Source organism: Mesocricetus auratus, unplaced genomic scaffold (assembly GCF_017639785.1).
Source record: "Mesocricetus auratus isolate SY011 unplaced genomic scaffold, BCM_Maur_2.0 Super-Scaffold_15014, whole genome shotgun sequence".
NCBI classification, from domain to species: Eukaryota; Metazoa; Chordata; class Mammalia; order Rodentia; family Cricetidae; genus Mesocricetus; species Mesocricetus auratus.
In genome coordinates, this window is record NW_024429186.1 from 10,869,215 (window position 1) to 10,884,576 (window position 15,362).

General features: G+C 47.2%; 1 protein-coding gene across 1 annotated transcript in view; it reads right to left on the bottom strand.

The window, feature by feature from the left end:
- The window catches only part of Evl (Enah/Vasp-like), a 139,169-nt gene extending 129,478 nt beyond the window's left edge, over positions 1–9,691 (bottom strand). The window contains exon 1 of the mRNA XM_040742507.1: positions 9,438–9,691. Within this exon, the coding sequence (XP_040598441.1) occupies positions 9,438–9,442 (5 nt within the window). The 5' untranslated portion in view covers positions 9,443–9,691. The remainder of the gene's footprint in view (positions 1–9,437) is intronic.
- Between the last annotated feature and the right edge of the window lie 5,671 nt (positions 9,692–15,362).

The window sequence follows — 15,362 nt, forward strand, 5'->3', positions numbered from 1 at the left end:
GAGTTTTGTGAGTTTCTCTTGTCTGGTGTGGGTTTTGTGAGTTTCTCTTGTTCAGCTTGGATTTTGTGAGTTTCTCTTGTCTGGTGTGAGTTTTGTGAGTTTCTCTTGTCTGGTGTGAGTTTGTAAGTTTCTCTTGTTCAGGGTGGGTTTTGCCAGTTTGTCTTGTTCAGAATGGGTTCTGTGAGTTTCTCTTGTTCAGTGTGGGTTTTGTGAGTTTCTTTTGTCTGGTGTGGGTTTTGTGAGTCTCTCTTGTTCAGTATGGTTTTTGTGAGTTTCTCTTGTCTTGTGTGGGTTTTGTGAGTTTCTCTTGTTCAGCTTGGGTTTTGTGAGTTTCTCTTTTTCAGGGTTGGTTTTGTGAGTTTCTCTTGTCTGGTGTGAGTTTTGTGAGTTTCTGTTGTCTGGTGTGGGTTTTGTGAGTTTCTCTTGTTCAGGGTGGGTTTTGAGTTTCCCTTGTCTGGTGTGGGTTCTGTGAGTATCTCTTGTTCAGCATGGGTTCTGTGAGATTCTCTTGTCTGGTTTGGTTTTGTGAGTTTAGAGTCATACTGTGCTCAGCAGCAGTATGAATTTTCTTGATCTGTATTTCTGGTACCATTATTGTCTCTACCTATAAAGAAGATCTCCTGTTTTACCTTAAATGGTTGCCTTTTGTGACTTTTCTAGAACATGGCCCTGACTCATTTTGGTAATGAAGTATATCTCAGGCATGGTGACACACACCTGTAGTCCCAGTACTCATGAAGCTGAGACAGGAGGATCTTGAATTTCAGGTCAGTCTGTGTACCAACCACCACCCAAGGACAGGAGATGCAGTTTACTGACATACTGCTCAGCTACTTAACATGTGCAAAACCTGGGTTTGCTCTCCAGCACAGAAATTAAATAAGTAAACTAATAAGTATTGAGGGACTTGTGACAGCTGCTGTCTCTGTCTGTCTCAATCCCCCCCCCCCGCCCCGTTATCTCACAGGGAGGACATTCTATTGTGACAAAAGGGAGAATATCTGAAATCAGAGTCATCCATATTTTCCAAAGACTACCTTCCTCAGAAAAGAAATTGTGATAGAACAGGATAAACATGGCAGCTAAGAACTTTTAATAAGTTCTCATTTGATGTCACAAACCCCTGGGAAGTGGGACTGTCATGTTTATACTTCATTTGTAAACAGAGGCTCATAGAAGTTACATTATTTGTTCAGTAAGAGTTAGCTAAGAGGCAGCAGCCTGGAAAGATCCAAGGCTTCCTGACTCATAAACTAGAAATACTTAAAAGTACACTGGATAAATTAAACTCAAATGTATAACTATAAATAAGAAGCTGTGTTCACTCACACAGCCCTAAAGACAAGTTCCGAGTTCCTCTGTAGGTGTTAGCCATGAGGAACTGGGAACAGGGCTCCCTCCACTGGTAGACAGGTAGAACTACACCATTCTAAGTCTAGGCTCCTTCCCTTAATCCCACCCACCCACCCTTTTTTGATTTAATATTTATAATTATTTGACTATTTCATACATGTATATAAATTATATCCCTATTACCTAGATTCATTCTCCCCTCATTTCAGGGAAACAGTGAAATCCTGCACCTACTCTTCACAGCAAGCTCTCCTCATACTTTCCTATGTTCTGTGTGTTTGTGTCCCAGAGTCTAAAGCGGGCTGCCTATAGGAGCATGGGTAACATATCTGTCGCTACACCAATGAGGAAAAAGGCACCCCTCCCCCCAGCCACCATAGCTGTCCCACAGGGAGGGGGAGGGTCTTATGAGCCCATTCCCATTCCATGATGAAATGTTATTGGGGCTAAATTTTTACAGGTTTTGTGCAGGACACCAGAGGTGTTGAGTTTGAAAGTGCATCGGCCATGCCATGCCCAGAAGACATGATTTCAAAGCACACCTCCCCAATCCTGGCTCTTATATTCTTTCTGTGATGCCCCCGAGTCTTGGGGGAAGGAGGAAGGGAGTGGGGAGGGAAAAAGGGAGGGAGGGACAGACGGACGGACAGACAGACAGACAGACAGACACACACACACACACACAGAGAGAGAGAGAGAGAGAGAGAGAGAGAGAGAGAGAGAGAGAGAGAGAGAGAGAGAGAGAGGGAGGAGAGGTGTTAGATGCCCCCTTAAGGGCCAAGCACAGCATTCACATACTGGCTGGACTTGAGCTAGCTGTGGTCTCTGTACTAACCACTCAAGTCTCACCTACAAGCAGATGCTTCTCTAGTCTCCCTTCCTACCTCATTAATGCCCTTCTTTTGCCTTGAGGGAGAACTGACTTAACCCCCCAGGGTTAGACTTGCTTTCCCTAGCTTTACCTTTGGCCCTCATTTAGATTTAACATGCTGATGGCATACAGATAGGCCTTAAAATGTTTGTCCCCTTGGGCCCCAGCAATCTAGCTGCTAGCTTACCCTGAGGACGTAAGCAGAGGCGCACAGGTATTCATCTCGGTGTCACTTACAATGATGAAGCTGGAAAGACAGGTGCTCTAGTCTGGGCTCTGGTAACTCGTGGTGTGCTGTGTATGTGATGAACTGCAGCTATTCCAATCAGTCCCACAGAGCATTTAGGGAAGGGAAGGAAATGCGTTTGTCAGAGGTAAGATGCCTGACAAGCAGTACACCACAGCACCAGGCCTATTCAAGTGTCATGCAGTGGATTACAGCTTTGCCAACATTGTTAGTGACGTTTTAAATGTAGCTTTTTAAAGGTTAAAAAAAAGTCTCCACTACGGAATGACTCCAGTGGAAGTGGCTCTGTGGCTATGAAGGAGAGATTTCCACTTGGGACTGTTTCAGGGGTTCCAGGTCATCCACTAGAGGTGCTCTGTTCTAAGCTACTACTGAGCTTGGTGCAGCATTTAGGACTTGCTCACCACCCAAGAGTCTCTTCATCGAGTGTAGGGACTATTGTAGGAGTTCTCAAACATTTCTGTACAGAGTCTCCGTAGAGAAAAAAACCTACAGGAAACAATGTTGGCTTTTCATGAGACTGTAATTATAAAACTAAATCTCAATGTCTTGTGTCTATAAAAGCAGATGGGCAAAATAAAAATGTATATTAAACCAAACAAAACCAGCACAATTCAGTGACAATACTTTGTGGGCCTCTGACTGATCTACTAACTGACTGATGTGGTTTTCGATTGATTTTGAAGTGCTAAAGGTAGAATCCAGGGTGCCTCATAAGCTGAGAAAGCACTCTACTACTGAACTACACATCCAGAAGTGACAGGTTAGTAAAAGAATGCTACTGTTCGACTTAAAATCACTATCCATAAGGTAAAAAAACATCAGCGCACACACACACACACACACACACACACACAAACAGATGGACCGACTAACAGACTGACCTACCTACCCTGGGATGACCCATGTCCTCTAAAACTGATCTTAACATGATGGCAAAAACATCTGGAAAATTCTTTCCTACCCTCAGCCTATAGCAGTTAAGTTCAGAAAGGTATTTGAGCCAGCAGTCACGTTAGTTAGCAAGAGAAAGTCAGCAATGATGAGTGAACAAGGCCTGTTTGTGTCTGAGCATCTTACACTATGTTCTACAATAAGCAATAAGCATTCTGCATGACACACAACTAGCACAGAGCCCTGGGTGAGATTTTCCCAACACACACAGGACTGCTCATGTACTCGACTAGCCATGCCTTATACATACACAGCTGGGCCTGGCAGAGGCAGGTGTGCTTTCTGGAGATTACAGGATCCTCACTTCATCAGACACTACAGCTACAGTCAAGAGTCCTTTGGATTCTGACAATGGTTTGCATTGTCATCCAATCTAGAGAACACTATTGCTGTGTAGCCATTTCCTCCAAATTGAAACGTTCCCTCCAGAGAGATGTTTCTAAGACTCAGCAACCTCACTAAGGAGGCTGGGAAAGACTGAGCAAGGCATTTCCCAGGTTGTAACAGCAGAAAACAAAAGCTGTGGCTGAGAAGAAGCCCTTGGGTAGGGCTACCTGAAAGTTACACAGAGAATTCCAGGAATGAAGACTTCATGGTTAATCACCCATGCTGGGGTGGACTTTTCAGGGATGCAGCGTCCACGCTCCTCACGCTCCTGTGCACAACCCCTAATAAACTCGCTGGTTCACTCAGCTGGACTCGGGTGGGATCCGTTCTTTGGTATGTCATTGGCACTCTGCAGGTTATAAACAGACATTTTTACTCACATCTCCCCAGTAAAATATAGGGGCTGCTGATATCTCTGCCACATAAATGACTGATGCAGCCAAGTATCTGACCAGGAATTCTGAAGAAAACCAAAAACCCCGCCCAATTGAATAGATAAATTTCTACACAAAACGATCCTAAGTGTAAGAAGGATGGGAAAACCGCAAGGAAAATGGCTGGATGACATAAGAAAGGTAAATTCCTACACATTAAGTATTTCAGCGATAAAAGGCAGACTGGGAAAATGCTCACAGAATACAGTTTTCCCATCAGACAGACGACTAGGGTATGTAAGCAAGAAGAACGGTTACACAGCAAGAGTGTTCTCCAGACTGGGTGACGATGCAAACCACTGCCAATTGACATAGGCACAAAGGAAGCCTGTAAACTCCTGAGACTCTTCCGGGTATGGTAACTATTTGTTGGGTAACCTTGAGAACTTCAAGGCTTGTGGGAGTTGACACAGGCAGTATCAGGAGGTAGAGGCAAGAGGCGTGTAAACTTAAGGGCAGCTTGAGATACACAGAGCTCCAGGTCAGCCTTGGTCACATACCAGGAAGACTATCTCAGAAAGTCAAGTCCAACCAAAGAAAAAGGACTGAATGAAACTGGAGGTCACTCATCTAGTGCCCACTCTTGCAGAGAGGAGGAAATCTCCCACACTTCTGAGGTCACAAAAGCCTTCTATTTCTTCTCGTGTGAACTGATTTATTTTGGGGACAGGAGTCTCACTATGCTGCCCAGTGTAGCGCAAACTCCTCTGCTCAAACAGTCCTCCCACCTCAGCCTCCTGGGGACCCCGGGTGCATGCCGCCTGGCTCCTTTATGCTGACCACCGTGGCATGAAAGTGGCAGAGAGACAGTTCGTTTTCCTATACTTACAAAGAGGCAAACCAAATCAATAGTTAACTACAGACAAAAGGAACTCATTTACTATTTGTAAAAGCCAAGTATCTCCAAGTAAATATAAATGTTATAGATGCCCAGCTATCAATATTCTCAACAATGAACCAAGTTAAACTATTTTAAGACCATATTAAAATGAAATGTAAGGAGGAAAAAGAATAACTCATCCTGGAAGTCATAAGAACTCATGGGTCTACAATCTTCCTTCTTATTGGACCCAGTGACAGGGACTGGGAATTGTGCTATTTCTGGTCAAACACTGCAGAGTCTCTTCTAGAGGATCCCATAATAGGATAACTTTTTATCAAATCATCAGCAACGAAAGAAACCACTCAGGAGAAATAAAGTATAAAGCAAAAAGCACCCCCCACAAATCCTTTACTTACATTCCTGAGCTAAAAGCCATTACTAAATTAATTATATATGAAGAGGAGTCCACATTTCGGGGAGAAGAAAATGCTCCAAAAATATTTACCAAACTAATAGAAACAAATGAACACAGTTGGGAAAAAACACAGGCAGGTGCCTGTTAGTGTTCTCAACTGCTTCCATTACCCAGCAGCACAAATCTCTAGAACTGAGCTTGGACTCAAACTGTTCCTGAAAAATGCAAAAACCATGGACTTTTCTGATAACTGTATAAAAGAAAAATCAAAAGAATCCCTTATCTAAACAGAACCGTAAACACCAGAGACAATGCTTGCTTAGAGCCATGCGGGAGGGCTTATCAGAGACTGAGAAGGTTCTTAGGCAGTTGGTCAATTTGACACAAACTAGAGTCACCTGGAAGAGGGGACTCAGAAGAGGGACTGCCTCCATCAGACTGGCATGCAGGCAAGTGTGTGGGCGTTTTCTTCATTAATGATTGATGTGGACACGCCCAGCCCACCATGAGCAGTACCACCTCTGGACAGGCTGTCCTGGGCTGCATCAGAAAACACCTGAGCGGCAGATGGTGGTAGCCCAGCACTAAGGAGGGGGAGGTGGAGGCAGAGGTGGATCTCTGAGTTTGAAGTCAGCCTGGTCTACATAGTGAGTTCCAGGGCAACCAGGGCTACAGAGAGAGACCCTGTCTCAAATAAATAAATAAATAAATGGCATAAGAACCCCCACTATAAAAATAAAAACACAGGAGACGGGAGATTGAGATTAAGCACTGTTGCACACTTATCATCCCAGACCTTGGGAGGCTGAAGTAGGAGAATGCAAACTCAAGATCAGCGTGGGCTACGCTAGACTTCACGGAGGGGGGGTAGATATTGATAATCAAAGTTAAAAAGAACACTTTCAAAGCAGACCTTGGTGTGGCAACTCAGGCTTGTAATCCCAGAACTCAAGAGGCCGAGGACTGCCATGAAGTTGAAACCAGCCTGGGCTATAGTGCGAGCGCCTATCTCAAAACAAAAAAAATGAATCAAAACACAAGAAGCAGACAAATCAAGAACTACTATCAGAGGAACAACATAACAAATGACTTCTCAACTGGGTCAATCAAGCCAGACCACAAGAAAGCTTTCAAATGCTTAAGCAAGGGTGAAGTCCCGAGTTCTGCAACTAATTAATGAAAAGATGCTTTGAAGAGGAGGAAAAGGCCCTAATGCTAATGGTTGCACACCTCTGGATAGTCTAAAAACCAATCAACTGGATGCTTCCATGGATGTTTTGTGGTATGAGCTACATCTCAATAAAATTGTTTATGAACCAGAAAAATAGTGAAGGATAAAACATTTTCAAACAAAATCTAACAATCTGTTGCCAGCAAACACACACACACACACACACACACACACACACTTTACTAAAGGGACTGGGTCTGGCTGTATACACTTGAAATCACAGCAGACAGGAAAATGGTGAGTTCTAGGCCAGTCTGAACTATGGAACAAGACCCTGTCTCAGAAACACAAAGACAAGCTGAGGAGGTGGACTCAAGGATAAATTGCTAACCATGCAAACACGAGGAAGGTCTATCCACATAACAAATGCAAACACATAACACATGCAAACACGAGGAAGGTCTATCCACATAACAAACACGAGGAAGGTCTATCCACATAACAAACACGAGGAAGGTCTATCCACATAACAAATGCAAACACATAACACATGCAAACACGAGGAAGGTCTATCCACATAACAAATGCAAACACATAACACATGCAAACACGAGGAAGGTCTATCCACATAACCCACATAAAAGTTGTGCTAGCCAGGCAGTGGTAGCACACACCTTTAATCCCAGAACTAGGGAGGCAGAGACAGGCAGATCTTTGTGAGTTCAAGACCAGCCTGGTCTACATGAGCTAGTTCCAGGACAGCCTCCAAAGCCACAGAGAGAAAAAAAAAAGTTGTGTATGTGTGGCAGCCTCCTTGCAATTCAAGTTGTTAGGAGGCAGGACTAAGAGGATGGTTAGTGAGTCTTACCCATACTGGCTGCTGTGTGCTCAACTGAGAGACCCTGCCTCAATGAATAAATTGGAGAGCTACGGAGGAAGACTCCCAATGCCAACCTCAGACCTGTGTGTGCCCACACATGCAAACGTGCATGCCATGCACACACGCATACATATACATAGAAGTCGCAGCAGCTATCACTCAGTGGATGCATGCAAGACTCTGGCTCTGATACCCAACACTGCAACAGTCAGACACTAAGAGAAGTTCTCCAGGGAGAAGATGACAAAGGCAGCAACTCAGCTGAGGAAAAAGATGGCCTTGATACGCACTGAGGAATAAACGATGTGAGGTAAAAAGGAAACATAATTCCTATCTCATATGCTACACAAAAATCAATCCCAGGTGGACAATGTCAATTCATGGGAAAAGGAAAACACTGAGATTTCTGCAAGATGTCAACAAGCTATCATCTTCATTTAGGAATAAAAACACTACAAGTTAGGAAGAAGACAAGTAAACCTCTCAAGAAAAACTGGACAGTATTTAAATGGACACTTTTTTTTTTTTTGGTTTTTCGAGACAGGGTTTCTCTGTGGCTTTGGAGGCTGTCCTGGAACTCGCTTGGTAGTCCAGGCTGGTCTCGAACTCACAGAGATCTGCCTGCCTCTGCCTCCCGAGTGCTGGGATTAAAGGCGTGTGCCACCAACGCCCGGCTTAAATGGACACTTTTCAAAAGATGCCAAATAAACACAAAAAGACAATCAGCCTCATTAGTCAACAGGAAAGTGAAAGCTAAACCTCTGGAGGACTGTCACTCACGCTACAATTTCAGACAGACACTTCCAAGGATTGCCAAGGATTTTAAAGCAGAGCTATTAAATGCTTGCTGGTGTAAACTGGTACCGCCACGTTGGGAATTTTGCTTTATTCACTACAGCAGAAGCTACAAATGTTTTTATACTAAAAAACAAAACAAAACAAAAAACTAGCCAGGGAGTGGTGGCGCACGCCTTTAATCCCAGCACTCAGAAGGCAGAGGCAGGTGGATCTCTAAGTCTGAGGCCAGACTAGTCTACAAAGTGAGTTCAAGGACAGCAAGGACTACACAGAGAAACGCTGTCTCGAAACAAACAAACAAGCAAACAAACAAACCCTACTTGTGGATAAGTATAATTTATACTCAAGAGAAATGAAGGCTTTAGGAAGTACACAGGTATAATCACCGCAGCGTTTACAGCCAAAAGCTACGAACAATTCAAAAGTCCACTAACAGTAGTGGACTGGATAAAACTGTGGGTTATCTATACCTAGGCAGGGCAGTAGATCATAGAAGCATGATGGATGAACTTCAGAAATGCCTCCGATGAAAGAAGCCAGACACAAAATTACTTAGTGCATTCTTTGACATAAAGTCCACAAAACAGATGAAACAAATCTACAATTGGTCACTACAGTGTTTAAGGAAGGTGTGTTTAGAAGCTAAAAACTGCAGAGAAAAAAAAAAGCATACACCACCAGTACCACCACCCCCAGAAATCGGGGCACGATTAACCTGGAGAAGGGTGGGTGCTGCAAATGAGGGCGCGCGACTTTCTGGGTGTTGACAAGGCTCCCTGACTGAATGGCAGGCACATCAGCAGCCATACCTTTGGGGGGGGGGGTGTTGCACACGATGGCAGGTTTGCAAGAGAAAAGGGACAGGTCATAAAGAAGGTGACCAGATGGAGGAGAGCCCCCGATGGCAAAGTGAGCAGGACGGCGGCGCGCTCGGTGGGAAGACACCGGGACGGGCGCGGCCTCCCGCGCACCCCGCGGCCTGCGCATCTTTGCGAGCTTGGGGCGCCCGCGCGGCTCGGAGCTCCCGGGGCCGCCTCGATCTCGGGCACCCCGCCCCCCAAGCCGGGCTCTCTCGGCCTCGCCGCGCTCGCGGCCCCGACTCACCTCATCGTGGCTGCCGGGCGGGCGCGGGGCCGGGGGTGAAGGCGCGGCGCGACGGGGCGCTAGCGGGGCAGCCGGCCCCGGGCGCGGCGGCTCCGCGTCTGGCTGGGCTGCAGGCGGCGGCGGGGGCTCATCTTCTCCGGCGGGCGTCCGGGCCGCTAGCTGCGGGGCAGCAGGGCGGCGGCGGCGGCGGCGGCGGCGGCTGACAGCTGGGCCCCGGCCCCTGCCATCTTGGCGGGCGCGCGTGCCCGGGCCGGCGCGTGCGCGTGCCGCCCGCCGACGGGCCGGAGGAGGGGGCGAGCGGCGGGGTCTCGCGGGCGGGAGCGAGCGAGCGAGCGCGCGCGCGCGCGCGCTGGCGGGCGGGCGGGCGTCCGTCTGAGACTCCGGGCGGCGGCCGGCGGATGGGGTGCGGGGTGCACGCGGGGCGGAGGGCCCCTCCGCCCGCTGGGGGGACTGCGCGCGCCGACACCCCTCGGTGAGCAGCCGCGGAGGGAATGGGCGCGCGCGGCGGCGAAGCTCCACACAAAAGGCGCGGGGAGCCACGGTCCGCGCCTCTAGGAGGGCGGAGCGAGAGGGGGCGGGACGGGGCGGGGCCCAAGTCCAGAGGGGCGGGCGAAGCCTTATGGAAAGGGCGGCTGGGCAATCGGGCCTGGGGGCGGGGCGGGAGGCGGGGCCTAAGGCCCAAAGGCGAAATTGTAGTTTAGAGGAACAGGTTAACTTACTGAGTTCCAGGTCACTGAGAGCAGCAGCTGAGAGCTTGTGTGCAAGAGAAAGACAGGTGCCAACCTCAGCGGGAAAGCCTTGGGGTCTTGGATCTAGGAGGCGGGGTAGTGGGCGTGACCTAGGGCCCAGAGGGGCAAGGCTAAACTGCAAAGTAAGAGTGTCTAGAGATAGGATTTATCGATCTGGGCCAGAGGGAGCAAGGAGAGGCATCGTGGAAGAAGTTAATAGGGAGAAAGTGGGAGGAGCTCCGACGGAAGGCCTTGGGGGGGGGGGGAAATCCTGGGTCTGGGGGCGGAGCTCGGGGCGTAGACCTGGAGCAAAGCCGGGGCGGGTTGGGGCGGAACCCCCAGGGAAGCCCTTATGATGATAGAGCTAAGAGAGGGCAGGGCAGGTGAAGGGTGTGATTTGGGAGGCAAGGCTGAGCCGGGAGGGTGCCCGGTGGCACGTGGAACCCTACTGTACAGGCTTCCAGGCCATTTACAGAACACTATGAGCTGGAAGACAGCAATCTACTGAATTCCTTAACCTGCTGTACCGTTAGCAGTGCCTGAGATTATAGCCCTCCTTGCCTCATTTGTCCCTGTCTTCCTGGGATCCATATTTGGTTTGTTACAGAAGAGACATCCTAAGACTTACAGATGTTCAGGTCTCGGTTCACCTGAAGGCATCCAGGTGTGTTCAGGAGAGACAGGGTTGGTGCCTGGCTTATTGCTGCCTGTAGCCACTGATCTCCAGACTGGGTGTCTTCCCTGATGCCCTTGGGGACTAACAAGTTGTTGCCATCCTGTGACTAGGAGGGAAGTATCAACTTTTTGCTGTGAAGACACCTCTGTCTTTCCTCTCTACCCCACACATCACATGTCATAGAATCACTGACACTGTGGAGAAACCATTTTCAAAGCCAAGGACTGGTGGCCTCCAGAAATCCTCTTGAGATCACATGTTTCAAAAATGTTAACTTTTTGAAACGTTTTGTATCAAATGAATGAAAAACAAATTCTCCTACTTCCAAGGAATAAACCCTTCATTCTGTAAGTGCAAGTTTTGCTAAATAGACATTGGTTTCAAAAGGGAAAGGGGGAAGGACAGGGAGGGGTGATGAGAAATGTGGGAATGACCCTTCCAGAGTCCGTTTCCGACTGACATTGGTACTCAACTGATCCTCAGAAGCCTGTAAGGTAGGTGGCTTTAAGATTCCCCACTATTGGATGAGGAACTTGAAGCGGTTTGAACTCCCGTGGCATAAAATGTGGGGCATCCTTGGTTTAAGCAAAGCTCAGCATCCTGCACAGGGAAACAGGACACAGCAGAGGATGGGGGTGGCCCCTGTCCGTCCTCCCCTGGCCCTTCCTGCAGCTCATGGATCCCTCTGATTAATAAACAGATTGGAGAGACCTCCTTACGACCTGAGCTGCTAATTTCATGAATTCACCGAGTGGTGTAAGGACCATCACCTTCCCTTTCCCAGAATACCTATCTCCTTTCCTATGGAAGTACTTGCTGTGATTGGCGTGGAAGACTGACAAAGGGTACTTGTGTTCTGGTTCTGGCACGAGATGATGATGACCTTTGGTCCATTTTGCCCTCACAACTTGCAGTTAGCCTGGGATTTCTATTTCGACTCTTCCCCTCTTGAGTTCCTCCAATCCTCTACCAACTGTCCTTAAGATTATATCGCACAGCTTGAAGAGGGATAATACCTGTACCAGGACCCTGCTGCCCGCCCTGCTGGGGAAGAAACCAAGCCAGACAGGGAACACTTGAGTGGAAGCCGGACTGTGGCATGGGAGGGAACCTGGGGTAGCTGTCCTGCAGGAGTTGTGGGTCTTGAGGAGAGACTTAAAAGCATGGCTGTTGCAATCCTGCCGCGAGGAGCCTTGTCGTGGCGTTTCAACTGCCTCCCAAAGAGTAAGTAGGTTTTAGGAACATAGTGTCCAATGCAACCACATGGGACCTGAGAGGGAATCACTGGGCCACAGGGCTCTGAGCTTGTGAGCAGATGATTGCTGAGTTTCAAAAGGCCGAAGGCTGCAAATGGAATGTCTTACTCATGTGCAGCAAACTGAATGCCTTTACCCACTGAGCCATCTTGCCCTCCCAAGTCAGGGAAACACTGAAGGGGGGAATATAGGCATAAAAAATAATTCTTGTGACAAAAATACATAATTTCAAAAATTCAAAAAATCAATTAGAGGCAATAAGAAAACAGAAGAGACATGTATCTAGGATTTTTTTGGGTTTTGTTTTTGTTTTTGTTTTTGTTTTTTTGGTTTTTATGAGACAGGGTTTCTCTGTATTGTTTCAGAGGCTATCGGTCCAGCCCGGCCTCGAACTCACAGAGATCCGCCTGCCTCTACCTCCCGAGTGCTGGGATTAAAGGCATGCACCACCACCGCCCGGCTTTAGGATTTTTTTTAAATAGCACTTTTCTGTGGTCAGCTCAAAAGCAAAGCTGTCATCTCAAAGGGAATAAGAGAGAGTTTATTCTGGAGCCAAATATGAGTGAACATGGCCCAGGAACACAGATTCAGCTTACCCCAAATACCATGCTCCAACATGGTAACAGTTTCAAGAAGCTTTTATAGTTGCAAAACAGGGCTGGAGTGATGGTTCTGTAGTTAAAAGCACTGGCTGCTCTTCCAGAGGACCTGGATTCAATTCCCAGCATCCACGTGGCAGCTCATAGCTGTCTGTAACTCCAGTTCCAGGGGATCCAACACCCTCACACAGACAAACATGCAGGCAAAATGCCATTGCACATAAAAATTAAAATAACTAGATAGGGTTGCAGAACAAAAGAAAGCCATAAATCAAGGTATTTTTCAAAAACAGCAGTGGAAACATCAGGTAGCTGGGTTATATACAGCTGCTCTAGGTTCAGATGCTGACTACCAACACTCAGCATTTGGATTATTGGAAGCTAGCAGACAGGAAGTGGGCAGGGCTACAGAACCTCAAGGCCCACCTCCAGTGACCCACTTCCTCCTGCAAGCAGGACCTCCTGCAGATTCCGCAGTCTTCCAATTTGGGATCAAGTGTTCCAACACATGAGCCTATGACACACACAACACTGCTGGTACCTTTGTTTGTACTTCCAGCCCACGGGACTGTGGGGAAATAGGCAGCTGCTGTTTAATCACACGCCGTGGTATTTTGTCATGGCAGCCCTAGCAAATGAGGTTTCTTTGGAGAGATGAGAAAAACCATCTAAAATTAGGAGTGACGGTGGCACACTCTAGAATATGCTAAAAGCACCGAGTGCACACTTAGACCAGGTAAGCTGGCAAGGATGCCAATTCTAGTTCAGGAAGGTTTGCAAACAAACAAACCAAACCCAGAATTCACCAGGTTTTGGAGAAGATGGCTTTGGAAGACACGGTTTCTTTACACATGACGACCTTTGTTTCCTCTGCTGTACTAAATGGAGTCTTAGGCAGACCTGTAGTCTGTTTTTCCTCAGAGATCCCTGAGCGTCTAGCTCTCAGTCACAGTTTAAAACCTGAGGGCCAGCCTGATTTTCTCCTCCACCTTGTGCATTAGTGTCTGTGGCAGACAGGATAAACATAATAAAGAGATCTGGGCAGTTCAAAACAGAACATATTATACCTGGATGGTTCTGCATTTGTCTGATGCAAGGGTGAGGTGGGCTGAGTCCTCTAGAGGCTTGGCAAATTGTCTCCCTCACCTGTCCACATGTTAGAAGCTGCCCACACACATTGACTCATGCCCACAGGCAGAGACCATATTCAAAGGCTACTACTACAGGTTTGTCTCTCAGGTAGCATACGGACCCTACTTCCGTGAACACTCCCTCTGACCTCTTTGTGGTCATCTTCCCAACGCTAGAGACCCTGTGAGTACATTGGACCCAGCGGTTACACGTTTGACCCCCAAATTTAAGGCTGCTGTGGTTTGGATGTACTCTGCCCACCCAGAGTTCCTATATGTATTGGAGTAATCCTTGGTACAGCCATGTTTGTGGGGCAGGGTAGTTGTAAGAGATGGGACCACCTGGGAGGTCAGTAGGTCACCAGAGATGCTATGCTTGGGAAGGGTTAAAGAGTTCTTTCAACACCCTGGTTAGTTTTTGAAAGGCACTTATGGTAAAGAAAAAGACCAGCTGCTTTTTGATCTCTGGTACCCTGTGCTCTCACTCTGGAATCCTCAACAGAGTTGGTGGCCAGCAGTTTGGACTACCAAGTTCAAGACTGCTAAGTAAACCTCTTTACACATTACTCACCCTCGGACATTTTGTGATGACATAGAAAATGGGTTAATACAGAGACCCTCTAACTAGCTACTGTAATTCCCCCTTGCCATATAACCTGCAGCTCAGGCTCTAAGGTCAGACATGGGGGGGGGGCGGTGAGAAAAAGGCACTTCTATATATGAGAAATGTGATGTCCTCCTCTGTTGTGTAATGTTTAACTATGTAAAGTTTGTTACATTTGTTTGTGCTGGGGAATATTACTTTAACTGTGTAAAGGTGAGTTGCTTTTGTTTATGTTACATTAAAAAAAACCGTGGCAAAACATAGATAAAAAGAAACAGATTAAAATAAGAGCTAAGATAAGGCCAAGCATTCATAACTAATAAGAAGTCTGTGTGATGATTTTGGAGTTGGTTGGTGGTGCAAAAGTAAAAGCTAGATATGTTTGGCAAAAACACATGGCACAGAGACTTTTTCTTAGTTATGAATGCTCACCCTTATCTTTACTTGTTTCTTGCTAGCTCTTGTAAATTAACCTATTTCTCTTCATCTATGTTTTTGCCTCCAAGCCTTTACCTTTATTTCTTTCTGTATGTTGCATTCCATTCCATACCTGGCTGGCTGGCAACTGCCTAGCTTCTGGCCCTGGGCATAGTCCAGTCCCTCCTTCCTCCCTCACTCCCTCATACTCTTCTTTCTCTTCTCTCTCTCTCTCTCTCTCTCTCTCTCTCTCTCTCTCTCTCTCTCTCTCTCTCTCTCTCTCTCTCTCCCTCCCTCCCCCCTCTCTCCCTTCATTCTCTTTCCTCTCTCTTTCCTCTTTCTTTCTCTGGAATCTGGATTTCTCCTCCAACTTATTCTCTCTGCCTGCCAGCCTCGCCTAGCCTATCCCTCTCCTGCCTAGCTTTTAGGCAGGCAAGGTGAAGCAAATACAGCACACCTTTACATAATTAAACAAATGCAGCATAAACAAACGTAACACACCTTTACATAGTTAA